Source organism: Sparus aurata, chromosome 6, assembly GCF_900880675.1.
Source record: "Sparus aurata chromosome 6, fSpaAur1.1, whole genome shotgun sequence".
Classification (NCBI taxonomy): Eukaryota; Metazoa; Chordata; class Actinopteri; order Spariformes; family Sparidae; genus Sparus; species Sparus aurata.
Window position 1 is genome coordinate 1,984,726 of NC_044192.1, and position 25,434 is coordinate 2,010,159.

The 25,434-nt window shown below is 43.0% G+C and overlaps 4 protein-coding genes and 1 pseudogene across 7 annotated transcripts; all 5 read left to right on the plus strand.

Moving 5' to 3' along the window:
* Window positions 1–977: 977 nt before the first annotated feature.
* On the plus strand, window positions 978–14,412 carry LOC115584009 (zinc-binding protein A33-like). 2 transcript variants are annotated; one of them, XR_003984468.1, is made up of 3 exons: window positions 978–1,117; window positions 1,226–2,671; window positions 7,573–8,068. XR_003984468.1 is itself a non-coding variant. In XM_030421332.1 (3 exons), the coding sequence occupies exon 2, from the start codon at window positions 1,243–1,245 to the stop codon at window positions 2,608–2,610; it is 1,368 nt and encodes a 455-aa protein (XP_030277192.1). In that variant the 5' UTR covers window positions 978–1,117; window positions 1,226–1,242; the 3' UTR covers window positions 2,611–2,618; window positions 13,889–14,412. The 2 variants fall into 2 exon arrangements, 1 of the variants encoding a protein (XP_030277192.1); XM_030421332.1 differs by lacking the exon at window positions 7,573–8,068 and adding an exon at window positions 13,889–14,412 and having other exon boundaries at window positions 1,226–2,618.
* LOC115584003 (nuclear factor 7, brain-like) lies at window positions 4,633–24,896 on the plus strand. Of its 2 annotated transcripts, none has more exons than XM_030421322.1 (4): window positions 4,633–4,660; window positions 5,729–5,966; window positions 6,075–7,476; window positions 24,289–24,896. In XM_030421322.1, exons 3-4 carry the CDS (start codon window positions 6,092–6,094, stop codon window positions 24,290–24,292), a joined length of 1,389 nt encoding a protein of 462 aa, XP_030277182.1. In that variant the 5' UTR covers window positions 4,633–4,660; window positions 5,729–5,966; window positions 6,075–6,091; the 3' UTR covers window positions 24,293–24,896. The 2 variants fall into 2 exon arrangements, with proteins under 2 accessions (XP_030277182.1, XP_030277180.1); XM_030421320.1 differs by lacking the exon at window positions 4,633–4,660 and adding an exon at window positions 4,949–5,091.
* On the plus strand, window positions 9,678–14,312 carry LOC115584004 (nuclear factor 7, ovary-like). 2 transcript variants are annotated; one of them, XM_030421323.1, is made up of 4 exons: window positions 9,678–9,692; window positions 11,500–11,598; window positions 12,226–12,366; window positions 12,475–14,312. In XM_030421323.1, the coding sequence occupies exon 4, from the start codon at window positions 12,492–12,494 to the stop codon at window positions 13,878–13,880; it is 1,389 nt and encodes a 462-aa protein (XP_030277183.1). In that variant the 5' UTR covers window positions 9,678–9,692; window positions 11,500–11,598; window positions 12,226–12,366; window positions 12,475–12,491; the 3' UTR covers window positions 13,881–14,312. The 2 variants fall into 2 exon arrangements, with proteins under 2 accessions (XP_030277183.1, XP_030277184.1); XM_030421324.1 differs by lacking the exons at window positions 9,678–9,692; window positions 11,500–11,598 and adding an exon at window positions 12,034–12,087.
* LOC115582773 (uncharacterized) overlaps window positions 14,899–25,434 on the plus strand; it is a 484,111-nt pseudogene continuing 473,575 nt past the window's right edge.
* On the plus strand, window positions 16,916–19,522 carry LOC115584005 (nuclear factor 7, brain-like). The gene is made up of 2 exons (XM_030421325.1): window positions 16,916–17,473; window positions 17,582–19,522. Exon 2 carries the CDS (start codon window positions 17,599–17,601, stop codon window positions 18,985–18,987), a length of 1,389 nt encoding a protein of 462 aa, XP_030277185.1. The 5' UTR covers window positions 16,916–17,473; window positions 17,582–17,598; the 3' UTR covers window positions 18,988–19,522.

The window sequence follows — 25,434 nt, forward strand, 5'->3', positions numbered from 1 at the left end:
AAATCTCTTTGCCAGTTTAATTTATGATGTCATGCAGAGCGCCAGCTTAGTGTCATAAATTTAGACTATAAGCTCGAGGAATAATTAGCAGCCAGAAGAGCCCGGGTTCAGATCTGGAGACGTTGGCAGTCGGTGAGGGTCTCTGGTGGTTTGTAACAGGAGCTGGTGTTCTGGTGCAGCGTTTCTCTTTATGACTCTCTCAACTTTCCTTTTTCCCTCTCGATCACCGTGCAGCTCAGTGTGAGGACGTGACTGATGAACGGGAGTGACCGTATGACAGTACGAGGCTGTCGGATCAAACATTAAACCAACCTGATAACGGCAGAAGGATGTGAAGGGAGTAACAAGACTCAGTGTGGCACATATGCTGTTTGATTTAGTTTTTATCTCTAGTTTCAGGCCCGATGTGCTGGACTTATTTTATATGCAGGTCATTGTGGCTGAAACACATCAGGAACCACAAGTCAAAGCATCAAATGGGACTTTGAATGGAGTTAAGGAGCAGCTACACAAAGGTCATGTGAAAACTAAGTGGAAGGTGGAGAGACGACTTGTTGTGCTTTAATGAGGAAAAAAACAAGAAGCCCACGACAGTTCAGTTCCTCCAGAGTGGCGCTGAAGACGGGTGTACCCGAGCCTGTGGACTCAGCTCCCTCCTGCAGGGTCCTGGTTCCCTGACGTATTCCTCCCTACACATATTATTCCATACAGCCTGTTCAGTGGCAACACTTTCATTGCATTCTACCTCCAACAATAATCCATGTCACTGTATCAGATAACTCCTTCATCATATTCAGAGTACTTTGGAACATTTTAATTATTAATGTTGAGCAATAAATGAGCACTTTGGACTGAAACACACCTGTGACACCTGTAAATAAACAAGTTTTAACAAAAGCAGCTTACGGAGAGCTTCATTCAACACACTCGGCTGTGAACAAACCAGGAAACAGTCTGTTGTTCTTCCTCATTACAGAGAGACACAGACAGAGACGATCAACTTCACCATCAGAACAAAGTCCAACAAGAAGAGCGTCTTCTGAGTGAGTTCAGCTATAAGAGAGAAAAACTACACTCAGCAGCACTTCTTCACCCTGCAGACACTCACACACTGAAGGTGAGTTTGACTGAAACACAACTCAAAGTGAAAGTAAAGTTCAGTGCTGTTATTAGAGGAGTGAGCAGAGACGTGACTGACTGGACTTTCTGTCTGCTGTGTTTTCAGCTTCACTCAGAGACTAAATGGCTTCCAGATCAGAGGAGGATCTCTGCTGTCCGGTCTGTCAGGACGTCTTCAGAGAGCCTGTTGTTCTGTCCTGTAGCCACAGCTTCTGTAAAGACTGTCTGCAGAGCTGGTGGAGACAGAAACAAACACAGGAGTGTCCAGTTTGTAAGAGAAGATCTTCAAGGGAACATCCACCTGTTAGTCTGGTCATAAAGAACCTGTGTGAAGCCTTCAGAGTCCAGAGAGCTTCAGATGACTTCTGCAGTCTGCACTCTGAGAAACTCAAACTCTTCTGTCTGGACCATCAGCAGCCGGTGTGTCTCGTCTGCAGAGACTCAGAACAACACACCAACCACAGATTCAGACCCATCAATGAAGCTGCACAACAACACAAGAAGAAACTTGAAGAAACTCTGGAGCCTTTAAAGAAGAAGTTAAGTTTGAAGTTGAAGTTTGATCAGACAGCAGAACACATGAAGGTCCAGGCCCGACACACAGAGAGGCAGATTAAGGATCAGTTTAAGAAGCTGCAGCAGTTTCTAGAAGAGGAAGAGGAGGCCAGGATGGCTGCACTGAGGGAGGAAGAGGAGCAGAAGAGTCAGATGATGAAGGAGAAGATGGAGGCTCTGAGCAGAGAGATAGCAGCTCTTTCACACACAGTCAGAGCCACAGAGGAGGAGCTGAGAGCTGAAGACGTCTCATTCCTGCACAACTACAAGGCTGCAGTGGAAAGAGTCCAGCAGCGCCCCCTGCTGGAGGATCCACAGCTGCCCTCAGGAGCTCTGATAGACCAGGCCAAACACCTGGGCAACCTGAGCTTCAACATCTGGAACAAGATGAAGGACATGGTCTCCTACACTCCTGTGGTTCTGGACCCAAACACTGCTCATCCAATCCTGATCCTGTCTGAAGATCTGAGCAGTGTGAGACGAGGAGAGAAACAGAAGCTTCCTGATAATCCAGAGAGGTTTGATGACCTCTATTCTGTCCTGGGCTCTGAGGGCTTTAACTCAGGGACTCACAGCTGGGATGTCGAGGTTGGAGACAGTACATGCTGGTCACTGGGTGTGTGTGCAAGGTCTGTCCAGAGGAAGGATTACATATGGACTGGATTCTGGTATATTCAGTTAGACAAAGGTAAATACTCAGCACACTCACCATCAACTCCATCCACTGATGTCGTAGTGCAGAAGAAGCTCCAGAGGATCAGAGTGAATCTGGACTGGAACAGAGGAAAGCTGTCGTTCTCTGATCCTGACACTGACACACACATACACACCTTCACACACACTTTCACTGAGAAGATGTTTCCATACATTCACGGTCTGTCTAACCTGAAGATATTACCACTGAAGGTGTGTGTGACAGTGGAACAGAGCAGGTAGAGATAAAGATGACTTTTGTGTTCACTGAATTTTACCTGTGAGGTTGCACATGCTGCTCCTGCTGTCATCTTTCTAACAATATCTTTGTTTTTATTTCAGCTATTATTTCATGATTTGTTTGATTTCATTTTTTGTTTCTTACTTTCAAATATGACCAAATATCAAAATGTAAATCTACGATGGATATGTTATTTAATTTCGTAACATAACCAGGACATTGGATTTAAATATGCAACAATTATACATAATTTCCTTGCAGGGATTATTAAAGTTGTTTATCTGTACATACTCAATTATTATAAAAACATAAACATCAGCTGGAAATCATCACCTTTTCAATAGATAGTTGTTTTTTAACTCTCTTTGGTTACAAATTACATGCACAGTTCCCATTTCAGCAAAGTACTTTCAGTGACTTTCTCTCATTTAACTGTTGGCCAACAAGCCTGCTCAGGAATTGTTATATTTTTTATTCCATAAAGGAAGAAAACAATAATCAATTTATGAAAGACTGCATGTTTGAGTGGCTGAGATCCAAGACACTTTATTTTAAAGTCTAGATTATAGTTTGCAGATATTAAAATCAAAACATGATAATGGTGGTGATTTCATATCATGTTTTTCATCAACATAATAAAATATTGTCTCTTCATGGTTGTCATGTTTCATTGTATTTGGTCCATATCAGGCCAAATTTAGTCTTTTATTTCTGGAAAGAGCTGAATAAAGTTTGTAAAAGTCTGGAAATGCATCGTGTCATTCTTCATAATTTACAGTGTGATTCTTTGTACTGACAACGCAGCAGAAGAGAATGGACAGAAACACGGGCTGACATGTAGGAACACGTATCAAGACGTGATGTTTGGGAAAAGATGTAACAATCTGGGAACATTATTATTATTATTATTATAATTTTTTTATTACTAATATTATTATGTGTACGAGGAACAGCACCAGACTCTGAGGCCAGTTTTCTTATGGGCCAAACTGTAATTACATGATCCCATGATGCACTGCGGCCAAAAACTACTTTTTCCCGTAAGCCTACATTGTGAAAGAAGGAGCTGTAAAACGGTAAATACGTGTTTGTGCGCGTCACAACATCCGAGACGTGACTCGTATCACTATCAGCATTTAAGTAATTCTGTCCAATAACATTTGGAAGATCTAGAAGAGCCGCACGATAAAATTATTCTATCTTCATTCCAGTTAGCCCGACGCTAAACCGGAAGTTATCCGGGCGCTAAGCCGGAAGTTATTCAGGCGCTAAACCGGAAGTTAACCGGCTCGGTCGATGGGAGGCTATCCCAAATGTATCCACCTGTTTCCTCGGGAGCCTATGGGGGCTGCCATGACAGATAACTACTTCCGCCGGCGGTTTTCTGTGTCGGGTTGCTTTGCAACTGCATGATGGCCGCTGCCGCTAAGCTAGCCCTAAACAACTAGCGTTAGGTCATACGTGCTAAATTGTTTTTAAAATTAGCTCAGGTACAACATGTGCCGTTGTTGGTTGCCACAAAATTCATGAAACTTTACGTTTTTTTCAGAAATGTCTGGTGTAGTACATCAACCACTTAGACAAACTTGTCCGTGCCCTGCGCCCTACACGCCATGCTGAGGAAGGAGAAACGGAGACTTGCGCGGCTCGTGGCTTTGACACTAAAATAAATATTTGGGTTTATGAATATCTTCCACAATATAGCTGCTGCATGACTGTATGACTTTCCTAACCCGACAATGTCCAAGCAGCCGCCTGTCTCCACGACTTCACTTTCCTTCAGCATTATCCACGCTGAATGTTTAGCTTGATTGACACTCTGGCTGGGCGCTGCTGCTGCCTTCAGAAATAACTCGCTGTGTTTCTTCAACAGTACTTTCCCTATTTTGTTACTGAGCAGGTAGTTGTATGCTTCTGTGCTTTTGTAACTGCGTAATTTTCCGCCGTCAACACCTTCAGAAAATATAAGATAAGCATTAGCCCGACGTTAGCCACATCGCTAACGTCGGGCTAATGCTTCATGTCATCTGCCCACTCCGTGAGAACTGACGGGTGAGGCACTGTGAGAACTGTCCTCACAACTTATTACAACATCTGTTCTGTGTATCCACCTCCGATTTTTATCCATTCTGTCGCTTTCTTTGTGTTAAAAGCCGGTTTTTAGAGCGAGCATGACAGCTACGTTAGCGTAAACACCGAGGTCAGCCAGTGCAACCGGAAGAGCATAACCGAATACCACTATGAACCATGGGTAAACTCACGAAGTCAGGAATAAGGTGGATACAAAAACAAATCGCTCCTGATAAGCAGGTTGGCACCTTACATGGCAGCTTCTGCTATCAGTGTATGAATCATGTCTGTATCAGGATTTGTATTTTCTTGGCTGTCGTGTTTCATCTCAATGCTTTAACACCTGCTGCTGTATTTAAACGGTTTTAAGTATAAAACAGTGAAAACAAGGTGTTCAGTGGACAGTACTTCAGGTAAACAGCGGTCCTGACTCCAGAATGTCCAGCTGCTGCAGTTCTGCTCCTCTGATCAATGTGTTTGACAATGAAGGTTTCAATGCAGCGAGAAACTGAACTGAAAAGAGTTATTTCAACACCAGCCTCATGATTTATTTTCTGTTTAATGTAAGTTCAATTCCCATCCATGTCTTGGCTCTGACATCATTTCCTAAGTAATTATTGTTCCTGTGAAAATGTTTAAAATGCAGATGTAGCAGTGGATGGGTCGGGTGGAGGTGGAGAGGCGTGACCTCAGTATTTCTTAAATCCTGCCACAGTGGATCACAGCGGCTCTCCATACAGCTCTGACACACTCACACACCAACGTCTGGAGCGTCTGTGGCCCAGTTGTTGGCAGTAGTTGGGCCTCGTCTGTGGCCTTTTGGCAGATTGAGCGTGTTGGATCACGTGCACAGTTTCATACTGTTTTACTTTATATGTGGCGGACCCTGCCACCTTTCTAGCTTCACACAGTGTTCTGGGACCTTTTCTTCCTCTGAGAACAGCTTTTTTATTCACTTATGGAGAAAATACATATTTCAGAGTTTGTATACCTCATTAATATTGTAAATAAGGAAATTTGGATTTTAAATTCCTCTCTAAAACTACACAGGTCTCCTTTAACAGAAGACGTCTGACAGAGCTCCGCCCCTCAACACACTCACCTGTGAACAAACCAGGAAACAGTCTGTTCCTCTTCCTCAATACAGAGACACACAGACAGAGACGATCAACTTCACCATCAGAACAAAGTCCAACAAGAAGAGCGTCTTCTGAGTGAGTTCAGCTATAAGAGAGAAAAACTACACTCAGCAGCACTTCTTCACCCTGCAGACACTCACACACTGAAGGTGAGTTTGACTGAAACACAACTCAAAGTGAAAGTAAAGTTCAGTGCTGTTATTAGAGGAGTGAGCAGAGACGTGACTGACTGGACTTTCTGTCTGCTGTGTTTTCAGCTTCACTCAGAGACTAAATGGCTTCCAGATCAGAGGAGGATCTCTGCTGTCCGGTCTGTCAGGACGTCTTCAGAGAGCCTGTTGTTCTGTCCTGTAGCCACAGCTTCTGTAAAGACTGTCTGCAGAGCTGGTGGAGACAGAAACAAACACAGGAGTGTCCAGTTTGTGGGACAGTATCTTCAACAAGACAACCACCTGTTAGTCTGGTCTTAAAGAACCTGTGTGAAGCCTTCTTGTTGGAGAGAGACCAGAGAGCTTCAGAGGACTTCTGCAGTCTGCACTCTGAGAAACTCAAACTCTTCTGTCTGGACCATCAGCAGCCGGTGTGTCTCGTCTGCAGAGACTCAGAACAACACACCAACCACAGATTCAGACCCATCAATGAAGCTGCACAACAACACAAGAAGAAACTTGAAGAAACTCTGGAGCCTTTAAAGAAGAAGTTAAAGGTTTTTGAAGAAGTTAAAGTGAAGTTTGATCAGACAGCAGAACACATGAAGGTCCAGGCCCGACACACAGAGAGGCAGATTAAGGATCAGTTTAAGAAGCTGCACCAGTTTCTAGCAGAGGAAGAGGAGGCCAGGATGGCTGCACTGAGGGAGGAAGAGGAGCAGAAGAGTCAGATGATGAAGGAGAAGATGGAGGCTCTGAGCAGAGAGATAGCAGCTCTTTCACACACAGTCAGAGCCACAGAGGAGGAGCTGAGAGCTGAAGACGTCTCATTCCTGCACAACTACAAGGCTGCAGTGGAAAGAGTCCAGCAGCGCCCCCTGCTGGAGGATCCACAGCTGCCCTCAGGAGCTCTGATAGACCAGGCCAAACACCTGGGCAACCTGAGCTTCAACATCTGGAACAAGATGAAGGACATGGTCTCCTACACTCCTGTGGTTCTGGACCCAAACACTGCTCATCCAATCCTGATCCTGTCTGAAGATCTGAGCAGTGTGACAGGAGGAGGGAATCAGCAGCTTCCTGATAATCCAGAGAGGTTTGATTACTTCTTCTCTGTCCTGGGCTCTGAGGGCTTTAACTCAGGGACTCACAGCTGGGATGTCGAGGTTGGAGACAGTACATACTGGGCACTTGGTGTGTATGCAGAGTGTGACCGGAGGAAGGGTAACATGTGGTTTAGATTCTGGCGTATTCAGTTAGACAAAGGTAAATACACAGCATGCTCACCATCAACTCCACTCACTGATGTTGTAGTTCAAAAGAAGCTCCAGAGGATCAGAGTGAATCTGGACTGGAACAGAGGAAAGCTGTCGTTCTCTGATCCTGACACTGACACACACATACACACCTTCACACACACTTTCACTGAGAAGATGTTTCCGTGCATTCACAGTCTGTATAACCTGAAGATATTACCACTGAAGGTGTGTGTGACAGTGGAACAGAGCAGGTAGAGATAACTTTTTTGTTTATTTCTTAATGAGAAAAGCCGCTGAATTTACCTGTGAGGTTGCACATGCTCCTCCTGCTGTAATCTTTCGAAAAACATCTTTATTTTTATTTCAGCTATTATTTAATTATTTGTTTTGATTTTGTTCTTTGTTTCTAAATTTCAAATGTGACCAAACATGGATGTGTAATTTTATTTCATTAACATAACCAGGACTTTGGAATTAAATATGCAACAATTATACATCATTTCCTCTCAGGGATTATTAAAGTTATCTATCTGTACACAAAACCCTCAATCATTATAAAAACATCAACATCAGCCTGAAATCACAAACGTTTGATCAAAAGGAATAAAACATGTTTTAGTGGCCAAGACACTTTATTTTAAAGTCTAGATTATAGTTTGCAGACATTAAAATCAAAACATGATAATGGTGGTGATTTCATATCATGTTTTTCATCAACATAATAAAATATTGTCTCTTCATGGTTGTCAGGTTTCATCTTAATAGTTCCATCTGTATCTGACTTAAGATGATCTTGTATTTCTGGAAAGAGTGAAATAAAGTTTCTAAAAGTCTGGAAATGCATCGTGTCATTCTTCATAATTTACAGTGTGATTCTTTATACTGACAACGCAGCAGAAGAGAATGGACAGAAACACAGGCTGACATGTAGGAACACGTATCAAGACGTGATGTTTGGGAAAAGATGTAACAATCTGGGAACATTATTATAACTAGTGCATTGCCCGTAGGAAATATGTATTCCTATAGAAGAGTGGGAGGTTAAGTAGCTTTTTCACGGATGGCCAAATGAGGTTGTGTTTGAAGATGTGACGTCAGGGATATAATTGGCCGTTTTTGACTACTTTTGATTATACCATTATATTTTACCTTAAAAACTATGTACCTTGCCTTGTTTGGTGTCATTATTATTATTATTGTTATTAGTTTATTAGCAACGTTATTATTTATATGGAGGAACAGAACCAGACTATGAAGCCAGTTTTCTTATGAGCCAAACTGCAATTACAGCATCCCATGATACACTGCGGCACAAAAAGACTTTTCAAAGAAGGCTTGAGGGGGCGGGGCCAACATGGCGCCACTGTAAGACGCTTCTTCTATGCGCTGCCGAAGATTTTTATCGTTCAAGGCTTGAATTCGCCTGCGTAAGACCAAGAAACATGTAAATAGTTTTTCTAACGTTGTAAAAAATAGTTTTGAGGCCTGTTGGTGAAACTTTGACCCACTTTTGTTTTGTTTTTTCGTGGACTTTCTCTGTCGGGCTCTGCCTACAACGAGCTAACGCAGTTGTTAACCGTTGACGTTGTTTGCTTGCTAGCTCGGCGTCCCAACCGTTGTCTGTTTAAAAGGCTCCAACTGCTAAATAACTGGTTCTGCTGACATGTCGTCTACTCTGGAGGATGAGGAAACGACAATGGAAGAGTCAGCAGAGAGTCTTAAACGGTGTCATTCCTACGCCAAACCACCTGTGGAGGCTGAAACTTCTCCGAGCACACAGAAAACAACTTTGCGCCGTGAGCCGAGGTCGGAGCCCTCCAACGCTGTCCTGCTGGCGGCCATTAACAAGCTAACTGAGTCGCAGCACGGTTTCAGGGAGAAGCTGGAATTCATAGAGAAGTCCAGAGAGAACAATTTTAAGAGTATTCAAACGCTCTTTTCTTCAGTGCGAGCTGCGGAGAAGAAGGTAGTGGATCCCCTGGAGCTCCAGATTAAATCTGTGCGTGCTGAAAATAAGAAATTGTTGGAAAAAGTGAATGACATGGATGCAGAACGTTACTCCAGACGCTGGAACTTGAAGGTATCCGGGATTCCTGAGGCTGAGGGCGAGAATACGAAAATGATGGTGACTGAGATCTTCTCCCGTGTCTCACCTGGTCTCGCCGACTCTCTTCAGAAGACGGTGGACTTCGCCCACAGACTGGGACCACGGAGGAGGAGGGAGGGACAGCATCCACCGCGCCGCACCATAGTCCGCTTTTCGTACCGAGCTCACCGAGATCAAGTCTGGGCGGATGCAACAAATTCTGAGGTCCTTAAGCAGAAGAATGTGAAGATATCGGAGGACTTGACTCAGCAAGTCAGGGAGGCGAGATTGAAGCTGTGGCCGCTGGTGGAGGAGGCGAGGAGGCAGAACAAGAGAGCAGGCTTCAGGGTAAAAAGATCTCTGTGGAGGACTTGACATGAGGTAATTACATGAGGAGGTGTTTGATTGTGGAAAATGTAGATTACATAATAAGCTGCATACAATCTGAATCTTACGTTCTCTTGATATTCTTGCCCCCTTTTCTGAATATACAAGATGTTTCTTGACTTGTTAAAGAAGGATAGCGTTCACTCCTCGTACTTGTTCATATGTTTCTGAGAGCACTTGCATTTATATTTTTCCGACCAAAAATGTTTCTAGAGATTTATACTTCTATATTTGTTGATAACACGAAGGTAATACAGTTTACATGGGTCAGTTTCTAAAATTGTTCACTTTACGTAAAGTTTTTGGTTTGTGAATTCAGGTTTGCACATTTCTCATCCTTTTACTGTTTAAGTAACATTGTTCATCAGAGTATTGTGTGTGTGTGTGTGTGTATACGTATGTTCAATATTCAGTTTTCATGTTTTTCTCTTAATGTATGAGATATAACGAAAAGAAAAGCTTTATTTTTATTTTGTAGTTATCAAAATAAGGATGTTTATTTTTTAGAGGAGACTCATTCTTCTTCAAAAGATGAAACATTCTTAACCAGTGGGGAGGAAAAGCTATATTTTCCTCACAGTACTAAATTCTCAGGAGATGTATTAATTTTATTCAATCCTAAATTTAGTGGTAAGATTCTGTATACAGAAGCTTCTGATGTGGGTAGATGTGTTTTGGTAGTAATTAAATCTGGGGATAATATATTTATTTTGGTAAATGTTTATGGATTTAATACAAGGAACTCTAATTTCACACTCCTTAATTTTTTGTCTGACAAAATTCTGCAAGACAGAAACAAATTTCCTTCATCTTTTGTCGTTGGCGGTGACTTTAATGAGGCTTCAAACTTATGTACAGACAGATAACCTGCAAGAGGCAATCAGGATAATTTTAACCCTCTTATATATGATTTTTGCAGTATTTTGCGTTATTAGACGCTCTGAGAGTTTTACACCCACATGAAACAATCCTCTTTACCTGGTTTAAAGCAGATCTCACCCAAAAATCTCTGTTAGACTTGTGGCTTATTTCTGACAATTTGGCCTCTTTGATCCAAACATGTAATATCACTGCTGCTCCCTTAACTGACCAAGCTGGAATAGATATCTCTGTCTCAAACTCAAATTCTCCTTGTCGCAGCATTCCTTTCTAAAACAATCAGATTATCAGTTGGGTATTAAGCAAATCATCAACAAATTCCAATCAATGTCTGGATTTACTGCTACGTTAAAGTGGGAGCTGCTCAAATTTGAATGTCAAAAGTTTTCAATACGATTTGGAAAGCAACAATCAAAAGATCAAAGCAAGACTTATGCTGATAATGTAAGAGAGCTGAATGATATATTAAATATTCCTGGTGACCAGCAAGACCAGCATATGTTGTGTTTTGGTGCTGGTCTATGCTGGTTTTTCGAGCAGGGTTGGCAGCAGACGTTCACCAATTTTCCGCATTTGTGTGTTCACACAGAACCAAACAGCCCTGGCATAAAGCCGAACCGCTGTTTAGTTTGCACAGCAAGCCGGCGCTGTGGATCCAAAAGAGGCGTGGCGGTACACGTCATGATGATGGCGTCTTGAGTGTTTTTTTTTTAACGTGTTTCTCCCGGGGTCCTCCTGTCAATCTAAACACGAACCTGCTGACAGTTTATAATCATATGGATGCTGTTATAATGTGCTGTGATTGAGATCCTGACTCACCAAACATCCTGGAAAGTGACAAAGTTAAATTTTTTGCTCTAAATTACATAATTAAATAATCGCAATCAGTAAACTGGACCCTGTCTGACTCTGTCACTCGCAGGGAGGGAGGCTGTTTTCTGGGGGAAAGTTCACTGAAGTCTCGGTCCGGAGGGCTGACCGTCACCATGAGAACACAATAGTGGATGGAGACAAAGACTTGGTAAGTTAACGTTTTCAGCTGGAAACAGATGCTGTTTTTCAGGCAGAAATTTGCAGAAGAGTCGGTAGGACAGACAGTGTGACAGACAGGAGGACAGACAGTGTGACAGACAGGAGGACAGACAGTGTGACAGACGGGAGGACAGACAGTGTTAGAGGCGCTTCTCCACGTATAAATGCTGTATGTTTTTCCTCATAAATTGCCAAAGACAGTTTCAGTTACCAGATTACAGTTTGGTCCTGTCACATTGCTTTGTGGGTAATTTCTTTTTTATTTGCTGAGTGAAGGACCTGTTTAGTTATCAGGCTGTGACCATCAGATCAACACGCCTCCTGCACCGCGACTCTGACTTATCTGTTCACACAGACGCTGGCTCGCCTCTGCTGTGGCTCTGATACTACCTCAGGAGGATCATTAGAGGAGCAGAGTAACTTTCACACAGAGGACGACACGGAGAGAACAGCTTGTTTATTCACTTCTGCAGAAAATGTATATTTCTGAGTTTGTATACTTCAATAATATTGTGGCTATAAGAGCTCTCCAGAGCTACACAGATCTGCTTTAACAGAAGACGTCTGACTCCACCCCTGAAACCAGTAAATGGTCTGTTCTTGATCGTCATTACAGAGACACACAGACAGAGACGATCAACTTCACCATCAGAACAAAGTCCAACAAGAAGAGCGTCTTCTGAGTGAGTTCAGCTATAAGAGAGAAAAACTACACTCAGCAGCACTTCTTCACCCTGCAGACACTCACACACTGAAGGTGAGTTTGACTGAAACACAACTCAAAGTGAAAGTAAAGTTCAGTGCTGTTATTAGAGGAGTGAGCAGAGACGTGACTGACTGGACTTTCTGTCTGCTGTGTTTTCAGCTTCACTCAGAGACTAAATGGCTTCCAGATCAGAGGAGGATCTCTGCTGTCCGGTCTGTCAGGACGTCTTCAGAGAGCCTGTTGTTTTGTCCTGTAGCCACAGCTTCTGTAAAGACTGTCTGCAGAGCTGGTGGAGACAGAAACAAACACAGGAGTGTCCAGTTTGTAAGAGAAGATCTTCAAGGGAAGAACCACCTGTTAATCTGGCTTTGAAGAACCTGTGTGAAGCCTTCTTGTTAGAGAGAGTCCAGAGAGCTTCAGATGACTTCTGCAGTCTGCACTCTGAGAAACTCAAACTCTTCTGTCTGGACCATCAGCAGCCGGTGTGTCTCGTCTGCAGAGACTCAGAACAACACACCAACCACACAATCAGACCCATCAATGAAGCTGCACGACAACACAAGAAGAAACTTGAAGAAACTCTGAAGCCTTTAAAGAAGAAGTTAAAGGTTTTTGAAGAAGTTAAAGTGAAGTTTGATCAGACAGCAGAACACATGAAGGTCCAGGCCCGACACACAGAGAGGCAGATTAAGGATCAGTTTAAGAAGCTGCAGCAGTTTCTAGAAGAGGAAGAGGAGGCCAGGATGGCTGCACTGAGGGAGGAAGAGGAGCAGAAGAGTCAGATGATGAAGGAGAAGATGGAGGCTCTGAGCAGAGAGATAGCAGCTCTTTCACACACAGTCAGAGCCACAGAGGAGGAGCTGAGAGCTGAAGACGTCTCATTCCTGCACAACTACAAGGCTGCAGTGGAAAGAGTCCAGCAGCGCCCCCTGCTGGAGGATCCACAGCTGCCCTCAGGAGCTCTGATAGACCAGGCCAAACACCTGGGCAACCTGAGCTTCAACATCTGGAACAAGATGAAGGACATGGTCTCCTACACTCCTGTGGTTCTGGACCCAAACCTCGCTGGACCAGAACTCATCCTGTCTAAAGATCTGAGCAGTGTGAGAGGAGGAGGGAAACAGAAGCTTCCTGATAATCCAGAGAGGTTTGATAAACTCTTTTCTGTCCTGGGCTCTGAGGGCTTTAACTCAGGGACTCACAGCTGGGATGTCGAGGTTGGAGACAGTACATGCTGGTTACTGGGTGTGAGTGCAGAGTCTGACCAGAGGAAGGGTAAGGTATGGTCTGGATTCTGGGGTATTTGGTTATTCAATGGTAAATACTCAGCACACTCACCATCAACTCCAGACTCTGTTCTTGTAGTGCAGAAGAAGCTCCAGAGGATCAGAGTGAATCTGGACTGGAACAGAGGAAAGCTGTCGTTCTCTGATCCTGACACTGACACACACATACACACCTTCACACACACTTTCACTGAGAAGATGTTTCCACACATTTACAGTGGGGATAACCTGAAGATATTACCACTGAAGGTGTGTGTGACAGTGGAACAGAGCAGGTAGAGATAAAGATGACTTTACCTGAGGTTGCACATGCTGCTCCTGCTGTCATCTTTTTAAAAACATCTTTCTTTGAATTTCAGCTGTTATTTTATTATATGGTTTGATTTCGTTTTTTGTTTCTTAATTGCAAATATGACCAATTATTATTATTATTATTATTATTATTATTATTATTAAGGTTTTCTATCTATCTGTACACAAAGGCTTCAATCATTATACAAACATCAACATCAGCTTGAAATCACAAACTTTTTGATCAAACGGAAGAAAACAATCATGTGTTTATGAATGACTGCATGTTTGAGTGGCTGCGATCCAAGACACTTTATTTTAAAGTCTAGATTATAGTTGCTGACATTAGAATCAAAACATGATAATGGTGGTGATTTCATATCATGTTTTTCATCAACATAATAAAATATTGTCACTTCATTGGTTGTCATGTTTCATCTTGTTTGGTCCATCTATATCAGACTTAAGTTGATCTTGTATTTCTGGAAAGAGTGGAATAAAGTTTGTAAAAGTCTGGAAATGCATCGTGTCATTCTTCATAATTTACAGTGTGATTCTTTATACTGACAACGCAGCAGAAGAGAATGGACAGAAACACAGGCTGACATGTAGGAACACGTATCAAGACGTGATGTTTGGGAAAAGATGTAACAATCTGGGAACATTATTATTATTATAAGTTTTTTTTATTACTAATATTATTATGTGTACGAGGAACAGCGCCAGACTGTGAAGCCAGTTTTCTTATGGGCCAAACTGTAATTACAGCATCCCATGATGCACTGCGGCACAAAAAGACTTTTTCCCATCCGCTAACATCGAGAAAGAAGGCTTTAGGGGGCGGGGCCAACATGGCGCCACTGTAAGACACTTCTTCTATGCGCTGCCGAAGATTTTTATCGTTCAAGGCTTGAATTCGCCTGCCTAAGACCAAGAAACATGTAAATAGTTTTTCTAACGTTGTAAAAAAAAGTTTTGAGGCCTGTTGGTAAAACTTTGACCCACTTTTGTTTTGTTTTTTCGTGGACTTTCTCTGTCGGGCTCTGCCTACAACGAGCTAACGCAGTTGTTAACCGTTGACGTTGTTTGCTTGCTAGCTCGGCGTCCCAACCGTTGTCTGTTTAAAAGGCTCCAACTGCTAAATAACTGGTTCTGCTGACATGTCGTCTACTCTGGAGGATGAGGAAACGACAATGGAAGAGTCAGCAGAGAGTCTTAAACGGTGCCATTCCTACACCGAACCACCTGTGGAGGCTGAAACTTCTTCGAGCACACAGAAAACAACTTCGCGCCGTGAGCCGAGGTCGGAGCCCTCCAACGCTGTCCTGCTGGCGGCAATTAACAAGCTCACTGAGTCGCAGCACGGTTTCAGGGAGAAGCTGGAATTCATAGAGAAGTCCATAGGGAACAATTTTAAGAGTATTCAAACGCTCTTTACTTCAGTGCGAGCTGCGGAGAAGAAGGTAGTGGATCCCCTGGAGCTCCAGATTAAATCTTTGTCTGCTGAAAATACGAAATTGGTGGAAAAAGTGAATGACATGGATGCAGTACGTTACTTCAGACGCTGGAACTTGAAGGTATCCGGGATTCCTGAGGCTGAGGGTAAGATCTTCTCCCGTGTCTCACCTGGTCTCGCCGACTCTCTTCAGAAGACGGTGGACTTCGCCCACAGACTGGGACCTCGGAGGAGGAGGGAGGGACAGCATCCACCGCGCCGCATCGTAGTCCGCTTTTCGTACCGAGCTCACCGAGATCAAGTCTGGGCGGATGCAACAAATTCTGAGGTCCTTAAGAAGAACAATGTGAAGATATCGGAGGACTTGACTCAGCAAGTCAGGGAGGCGAGATTGAAGCTGTGGCCGCTGGTGGAGGAGGCGAGGAGGCAGAACAAGAGAGCAGGCTTCAGGGTAAAAAGATCTCTGTGGAGGACTTGACATGAGGTAATTACATGAGGAGGTGTTTGATTGTGGAAAATGTAGATTACATAATAAGCTGCATACAATCTGAATCTTACGTTCTCTTGATATTCTTGCCCCCTTTTCTGAATATACAAGATGTTTTTTGACTTGTTAAAGAAGGATAGCGTTCACTCCTCGTACTTGTTCATATGCTTCTGAGAGCACTTGCATTTATATTTTTCCGACCAAAAATGTTTCTAGAGATTTATACTTCTATATTTGTTCATAACACGAAGGTAATACAGTTTACATGGGTCAGTTTCTAAAATTGTTCACTTTACGTAAAGTTTTTGGTTTGTGAATTCAGGTTTGCACATTTCCCAACCTTTTGTAGAAACTACTGTTTAAGTAACATTGTTCATCAGTGGATTGTGTTGTGTGTATACGTATGTTCGATATTCAGATTGAAATTTTCAGCATTTGTGTGTTCACTCAGAACCAAACAGCCCTGGCGTAAAGCCGAACTGCTGTGTAATTTTCATAGCAAGCCGGCGCTGTGGATCCAAAAGAGGCATTGCGGTACACGTCATGATGATGACGTCTGAGTGTTTTTTCAACGTGTTTCTCCCGAGGTCCTCCTGTCAATCTAAACACAAACCTGCTGACAGTTTATAATCATATGGATGCTGAATGTGTTGTGATTGAGATCCTGACTCACCAAACATCCTGGAAAGTGACAAAGTTACGTTTTTTGCTCTAAATTACATAATTAAATAATCGCCATCAGTAAACTGGACCCTGTCTGGCTCTGTCACTCGCAGGGAGGGAGGCTGTTTTCTGGGGGAAAGTTCACTGAAGTCTCGGTCCGGAGGGCTGACCGCCACCATGAGAACACAATAGTGGATGGAGACAAAGACTTGGTAAGTTAACGTTTTCAGCCGGAAACAGACGCTGTTTTTCAGGCAGAAATTGCAGAAGAGTTGGTAGGACAGACAGTGTGACAGACAGGAGGACAGACAGTGTGACAGACAGGAGGACAGACAGTGTGACAGACGGGAGGACAGACAGTGTTAGAAGAGCTTCTCCATTTATAAATGCTGTATGTTTTTCCTCTTAAGTTGCCAACGACAGTTTCAATTACCAGATTACTGTTTGGTCCTGTCACATTGCTTTGTGGGTAATTTCTTTTTTATTTGCTGAGTGAAGGACCTGTTTAGTTATCAGGCTGTGACCATCAGATCAACACGCCTCCTGCACCGCGACTCCGGCTTATCTGTTCACACAGACGCTGGCTCGCCTCTGCTGTGGCTCTGATACTACCTCAGGAGGATCATTAGAGGAGCAGAGTAACTTTCACACAGAGGACGACACGGAGAGAACAGCTTGTTTATTCACTTCTGCAGAAAATGTATATTTCTGAGTTTGTATACTTCAATAATATTGTGGCTATAAGAGCTCTCCAGAGCTACACAGATCTGCTTTAACAGAAGACGTCTGACTCCACCCCTGAAACCAGTAAATGGTCTGTTCTCGATCGTCATTACAGAGACACACAGAGACGATCAACTTCACCATCAGAACAAAGTCCAACAAAAAGAGCGTCTTCTGAGTGAGTTCAGCTATAAGAGAGAAAAACTACACTCAGCAGCACTTCTTCACCCTGCAGACACTCACACACTGAAGGTGAGTTTGACTGAAACACAACTCAAAGTGAAAGTAAAGTTCAGTGCTGTTATTAGAGGAGTGAGCAGAGACGTGACTGACTGGACTTTCTGTCTGCTGTGTTTTCAGCTTCACTCAGAGACTAAATGGCTTCCAGATCAGAGGAGGATCTCTGCTGTCCGGTCTGTCAGGACGTCTTCAGAGAGCCTGTTGTTCTGTCCTGTAGCCACAGCTTCTGTAAAGACTGTCTGCAGAGCTGGTGGAGACAGAAACAAACACAGGAGTGTCCAGTTTGTAAGAGAAGATCTTCAAGGGAACAACCACCTGTTAATCTGGCTTTGAAGAACCTGTGTGAAGCCTTCTTGTTAGAGAGAGATCAGAGAGCTTCAGATGACTTCTGCAGTCTGCACTCTGAGAAACTCAAACTCTTCTGTCTGGACCATCAGCAGCCGGTGTGTCTCGTCTGCAGAGACTCAGAACAACACACCAACCACACAATCAGACCCATCAATGAAGCTGCACAACAACACAAGAAGAAACTTGAAGAAACTCTGAAGCCTTTAAAGAAGAAGTTAAAGGTTTTTGAAGAAGTTAAAGTGAAGTTTGATCAGACAGCAGAACACATGAAGGTCCAGGCCCGACACACAGAGAGGCAGATTAAGGATCAGTTTAAGAAGCTGCAGCAGTTTCTAGAAGAGGAAGAGGAGGCCAGGATGGCTGCACTGAGGGAGGAAGAGGAGCAGAAGAGTCAGATGATGAAGGAGAAGATGGAGGCTCTGAGCAGAGAGATAGCAGCTCTTTCACACACAGTCAGAGCCACAGAGGAGGAGCTGAGAGCTGAAGACGTCTTATTCCTGCACAACTACAAGGCTGCAGTGGAAAGAGTCCAGCAGCGCCCCCTGCTGGAGGATCCACAGCTGCCCTCAGGAGCTCTGATAGACCAGGCCAAACACCTGGGCAACCTGAGCTTCAACATCTGGAACAAGATGAAGGACATGGTCTCCTACACTCCTGTGGTTCTGGACCCAAACACTGCTGGACCAGAACTCATCCTGTCTAAAGATCTGAGCAGTGTGAGAGGAGGAGGGAAACAGAAGCTTCCTGATAATCCAGAGAGGTTTGATAAACTCTTTTCTGTCCTGGGCTCTGAGGGCTTTAACTCAGGGACTCACAGCTGGGATGTCGAGGTTGGAGACAGTACATGCTGGTTACTGGGTGTGAGTGCAGAGTCTGACCAGAGGAAGGGTAAGGTATGGTCTACATTCTGGGGTATTTGGATATTCAATGGTAAATACAGAGCACACTCACCATCAACTCCAGACTCTGATGTTGTAGTGCAGAAGAAGCTCCAGAGGATCAGAGTGAATCTGGACTGGAACAGAGGAAAGCTGTCGTTCTCTGATCCTGACACTGACACACACATACACACCTTCACACACACTTTCACTGAGAAGATGTTTCCACACATTTACAGTGGGGATAACCTGAAGATATTACCACTGAAGGTGTGTGTGACAGTGGAACAGAGCAGGTAGAGATAAAGATGACTTTACCTGAGGTTGCACATGCTGCTCCTGCTGTCATCTTTTTAAAAACATCTTTCTTTGAATTTCAGCTGTTATTTTATTATTTGGTTTGATTTCGTTTTTTGTTTCTTAATTGCAAATATGACCTATTATTATTATTATTATTATTATTATTATTATTATTATTAAGGTTTTCTATCTATCTGTACACAAAGGCTTCAATCATTATACAAACATCAACATCAGCTTGAAATCACAAACTTTTTGATCAAACGGAAGAAAACAATAATGTATTTATGAATGACTGCATGTTTGAGTGGCTGCGATCCAAGACACTTTATTTTAAAGTCTAGATTATAGTTGCTGACATTAGAATCAAAACATGATAATGGTGGTGATTTCATATCATGTTTTTCATCAACATAATAAAATATTGTCACTTCATTGGTTGTCATGTTTCATCTTGTTTGGTCCATCTATATCAGACTTAAGTTGATCTTGTATTTCTGGAAAGAGCTGAATAAAGTTTCTAAAAGTCTGGAAATGCATCGTGTCATTCTTCATAATTTACAGTGTGATTCTTTGTACTGACAACGCAGCAGAAGAGAATGGACAGAAACACAGGCTGACATGTAGGAACACGTATCAAGACGTGATGTTTGGGAAAAGATGTAACAATCTGGGAACATTATTATTGTTATTATAATTATTGTTATTATTTATATGGAGGAACAGCGCCAGACTCTGAAGCCAGTTTTCATAGTGGCCAAATTGTAATTACTTCATCCCATGATGCACTGCGGTTGAAAAATACCAACATTGTGAAAGAATGAGATGTAAAACGATGGATACGTGTTTTTAAGCGTGACAACTTCCGAGACATGACTCGATTCACTGTCATAGTTTTATCCATACGCTCCAATAACATCTGGAAAGTCTAGAAGAGCTGCAGGTCAACATTATTTTATGTTCACTCTAATTAGCTAGGCGTTAAACCGGAAGTTAGCCGGCTCGGTCCGGGGAAGTCTCTAGTGCGCATGCTCTGTGGAATGCCTACACGGTTTGGCCACTACGAATACTGGCATCAAACCTTGACCCACTTCGATGGGGTTTCGTTAGAAAACCATGGTTCTGAAGCCCAAAAAACTCAACCTACGGTCCAGGAAAATACTCGGAACCTCCTTGTTGTGCGGAGCGCACGCACTGGCAACTTCAGCCGAACCAGCCGGGTGGTTATGGGTTAGCTCTTGGCTAACAAGGTTGGAGATAACACCAGACATTTACTCTACTAGATTTTACAAATGTTATTCGGGCGAATTGCTTAAATTCTGACACTGGATCGAGTCATGTATCGAACGTTGTGACGTTCAAAAACGCGTATCCACGGTTTTACAGACGTTTCTTTCACTGTTAGCTTATGTAAAAAGTCTGTTTGGACCGCAGTGCATCATGGGACGGTGTAATTACACAATGCGGCCGCTATGTAAACTGGGTAGAGGACATGGCGCTGTTCCCGGGAGCTCTTTGGGAGTGACGTCGCCCAGGTGTTTGTCCTCTGCAGGACGCCGTAGTTTAGAGGCGTTTCCGCGCCGGACGCCATGTTGTTCAAACGTTCCGGTGCCCTGCAGAGTAAACAACATCAACAGCGACCTGCTTCAAGAATCAGCGCTCAAACCAGATTCAGGTAATTTGTTTCATCCTTTGTTTATTCACGTATCAGACTACAGTCCGCCATGACTTTAAACATGAAGTGATTTGTTCATTACTGTTGTTAACAGTTGGTAATTGTGGCTAACATGCCGTGAATTTAATCTGTGTGAACAGCGACCCCATGAAGTTAGTTTTATCTTTGATCTCCGTATAAAAGCCTCGATTCCTTCCAGTTTTAGGATGTTGTAGAGCTAATTCAGGAAGACTTCTCTGTTGTGATCAACTTTAAATCACCATAGATTAGGATGCAGTTGAGAGGCAAATAAAATAATTATCGTACAATGTGCCTGTTTCTATTTTGAAATTGTTTCTTTGCTGTCCATAGAATGCCAACAATTTAAAAAGAAATATATACAAAATAAAGCAATTTTAAAGGGCAGCATGTGAAAAGTTAATTCAAAATGATAATAATAGAAATAATAAACCAGTGCAAATGTGAGCCGTGAAATTCTGCATCTGCAATTTGAACTGTAATGTAAACAGCCGGGCGGTTTATAAGGTAGACATGATTATAAACTCCTGCCAGCTGTTTAGGAGTCTGATGGCAAGGGGGAAAAAAAGATTTCTTCAGTCTGGTGTTGGATTTAACACCTCTGTACGTCTGAGGGTAGACGTGTCAACAGTCTGTGCAGGGGGTCATTGTTTTGGGAAGGAGTAATAAACAACTGTTGTTAAGTTTGGAACTGCTGCATTTAAGGCCATGTCTGCACGTACCAATACAATCTATTCTTTCCTCAGTCTTCCTCCGCATCTTTTCAAGGATATTTGCATCCAAACAGATCCAGTGTAAACAAAACAACACACTGTAGTTCATACTCCAGGCCTAAAGGTGGCGCTTGAACTTTAGCGAAAACAGAGAAGAAGAGACAGAGCATGTGCATAAAGCTCGTGCACTGTAAACAAACAGACAGTAGAAGGAGAAACTGAACATAATAAGAAGAAGGAAATGGCTAGTCTGTTGTCCATAATCCTTTTTTGCTCAGCGTAGTGGCAAAGGAGCAGAATATTTTACCCTACCCTCTAATAACAAAAGCAAAAGCATCATGTTTTTGTTTAACCAGGCAGTACAAGAGAGCTTAGTCAGATATGGGATGTCATCCTGTTATGGCAACATCACTGCAAAACTCAAAACTAAACTCGATTGTCTGGTGCACACGGCCATGAAGGTGATAGGAAAAAGTGACTTGCAGTTTACTTATGAACAAACTGTTCTTAGGCAAGCCCAGAGGATAGTGACTGACCCATCCCATATTCTTCATTTAGAATAAGACCTCCTACCCTCGGGCAGACGATACAGAGTCCCTCACTGTAAACTCAACCGTTTTAAAATTAATTTGTTCCAACCTCCATCAAATTCCTAAATAATGCTGCTTGAGGCTGACACTTGTGCAATCATATTTAGAGTGCTTTGATTATCATTTCGGTGATCTTTTAGCATGTATTATTTATGTGTTTGTCGGTGATGGCATGGCTGATGATGTTTTGTTTGTTGTCATTGTGGTTGTCAAGGCATTTATGGCGCAGCTGTTGAGTCCAAGACAAATTTCCCTGAACGGGACAATAAAGTATATCGTATCATAATATGCTCAATATCCTCAGCAGCACAAACACAAGCATGTAGTCCGCCGTTGTTGTTGTTGTTGTTATGAGACGTCGCGGGGTTAAGTGGTCGAAGGCTAGAGGTCGAGGGGCGGGGCGATGGTGTCATCGATACACAGAGTATCCGGATTCGCTGTCCACGCGAGAAGGCAAGGGTAGCTTTTCTAATCTTTCCACCCCTCAAAAAAGTGTGTTTACATGATCCGTGTGGCCGATCGACCAGAACGATGCACAACATGTGCATTTACATACAAAAGTGTTTCCATGTGGATGGCCCCTAAGTCGGCAGGCTCAGGCGTGTGAACGTTGTCGTCACGCATGCTCTGAAAAATCTGTCAAAAGACACTATAGATTTTCATTGGTCGCACCCATGTGCCTGAGATTCAGCAGGTCAGATTTTAAATGAATGACAAAATATCATTTAGCAGTCACAATCACAAAGCTACACATGTAACCTACAGTGTTTCTGTGGTGCTGACAAAATGTATAAAAATGTAAGAATTGTGTCATTTTAATGTTTCCTTTTATTTCGGCAAAGACACTGTACCAAAAAAATAACAGAAGATGAAAGTACTTTCTGTCTACTGTTTTTGTTTCAGCTTCAATCAGAGACAAAATGGCTTCCAGATCAGAGGAGCATCTCTGCTGTCCGGTCTGTCGAGATGTCTTCAAAAATCCTGTTGTTCTGTCCTGTAGCCACAGCTTCTGTAAAGACTGTCTGCAGAGCTGCTGGAGACAGAAACAAACACAGGAGTGTCCAGTTTGTAGGACAGTATCTTCAACGAGACAACCACCTGTTAGTCTGGTCTTAAAGAACCTGTGTGAAGCCTTCTTGTTGGAGAGAGACCAGAGAGCTTCAGATGACTTCTGCAGTCTGCACTCTGAGAAACTCAAACTCTTCTGTCTGGACCATCAGCAGCCGGTGTGTCTCATCTGCAGAGACTCAGAACAACACACCAACCACAGATTCAGACCCATCAATGAAGCTGCACGACAACACAAGAAGAAACTTGAAGAAACTTTGCCGACCTTAAAGGGGGAGTTAAAGGTATTTGAACAAGTTAATGTGAAGTTCGATCAAACAGCAGAACACATGAAGGTCCAGGCCCGACACACAGAGAGGCAGATTGAGAAGCAGTTTAGGAAGCTGCAGCAGTTTCTAGAAGAGGAAGAGGAGGCCAGGATGGCTGCACTGAGGGAGGAAGAGGAGCAGAAGAGTCAGATGATGAAGGAGAAGATGGAGGCTCTGAGCAGAGAGATAGCAGCTCTTTCACACACAGTCAGAGCCACAGAGGAGGAGCTGAGAGCTGAAGACGTCTCATTCCTGCACAACTACAAGGCTGCAGTGGAAAGAGTCCAGCAGCGCCCCCTGCTGGAGGATCCACAGCTGCCCTCAGGAGCTCTGATAGACCAGGCCAAACACCTGGGCAACCTGAGCTTCAACATCTGGAACAAGATGAAGGACATGGTCTCCTACACTCCTGTGGTTCTGGACCCAAACACTGCTGGGCTGAAACTCATCCTGTCTGAAGATCTGAGCAGTGTGAGAGGAGAAAAGAAACAGAAGCTTCCTGATAATCCAGAGAGGTTTGTTAACCTCTATTCTGTCCTGGGCTCTGAGGGCTTTAACTCAGGGACTCACAGCTGGGATGTCGAGGTTGGAGACAGTACCTTCTGGTCACTGGGTGTGTCTGCAGAGTCTGTCCAGAGGAAGGGTTACGTATGGTCTAGATTTTGGCATATTGAGTTCTACAATGGTAAATACTCAGCACACTCACCATCAACTCCAGTAACTGATGTCGTAGTTGAGAAGAAGCTCCAGAGGATCAGAGTGAATCTGGACTGGAACAGAGGAAAGCTGTCGTTCTCTGATCCTGACACTGACACACACATACACACCTTCACACACACTTTCACTGAGAAGATGTTTCCATGCATTCGCAGTCAGTATAACCTGAAGATATTACCACTGAAGGTGTGTGTGACAGTGGAACAGAGCAGGTAGAGATAAAGATGACTTTTGTGTTCACTGAATTTTACCTGTGAGGTTGCACATGCTGCTCCTGCTGTCATCTTTCTAAAAATATCTTTGTTTTATTTTCCGCATTTTGTTTTGATTAATTTTTTTGTTTCTTACTTTCAAATATGACCAAACATCAAAATGTGAATCTACGATGGATCTGTAATTTTTTTTCATTGACCTAGCCAGGACTTTGGAATTAAATATGCAACACTTATACATAATTTCCTCTCAGGGATTATTAAAGTTATCTATCTATACACAAACCCTCAATCATTATAAAAACATCAACATCAGCTGGAAATCACAAACTTTTGATCAAAATAAAGAAAACAATAATCAATTTCTGAATGACTGCAAGTTTGAGTGGCTGAGATCCAAGACACTTTATTAAAGTCTAGATTATAGTTTGCAGACATTAAAATCAAAACATGATAATGGTGGTGATTTCTTATGTTTTTCATCAACATGATAAAATATTGTCTCTTCATGGTTGTCATATTTCATCTTGTTTGGTCCATCTATATCAGACCTCAATTAATCTTATATTTCTGGAAAGACTGGAATAAAGTTTCTCAAAGTCTGGAAATGCATCGTGTCATTCTTCATAATTTACAGTGTGATTCTTTGTACTGACAACGCAGCAGAAGAGAATGGACAGAAACACAGGCTGACATGTAGGAACACGTATCAAGACGTGATGTTTGGGAAAAGATGTAACAATCTGGGAACATTATTATTACTATTATTATTATTATTATTTTATATGGAGGAAAAGCGCCAGACTCTGAAACCAGTTTTCTTATTTTCCAGAATGTAATTACATCATCCCGTGATGCACTGCGGCTCAAAAAGACTTTCCCATAAGTTAACATTGTGAAAGAAGGGGCTGTAAAACGGTGGATGCGTGTTTTCGGGCGTCACAACATCCGAGACATGACTCGATTCACTGTCAGAATTTAAACAATTCGGTCCAATAACATTTGGAAGGTCCAGAAGAGCCGCACGATGAAATTATGTCATCTTCACTCTAGTTAGCCGGTCGCTAAACCGGAAGTGAGCCGGTCGACGGCTCTGTCGACGGAAGCCTTCAGTGCGCATGCTCGGTGGGTCGCACTGCGGAAGAT

What these genes read in the sequence shown, in the direction of transcription:
- LOC115584009 (XM_030421332.1), top strand. Translation starts at nt 1,243, where the DNA reads ATGGCTTCCAGATCAGAGGAGGATCTCTGCTGTCCGGTCTGTCAGGAC.
- LOC115584003 (XM_030421322.1), top strand. Translation starts at nt 6,092, where the DNA reads ATGGCTTCCAGATCAGAGGAGGATCTCTGCTGTCCGGTCTGTCAGGAC.
- LOC115584004 (XM_030421323.1), top strand. Translation starts at nt 12,492, where the DNA reads ATGGCTTCCAGATCAGAGGAGGATCTCTGCTGTCCGGTCTGTCAGGAC.
- LOC115584005 (XM_030421325.1), top strand. Translation starts at nt 17,599, where the DNA reads ATGGCTTCCAGATCAGAGGAGGATCTCTGCTGTCCGGTCTGTCAGGAC.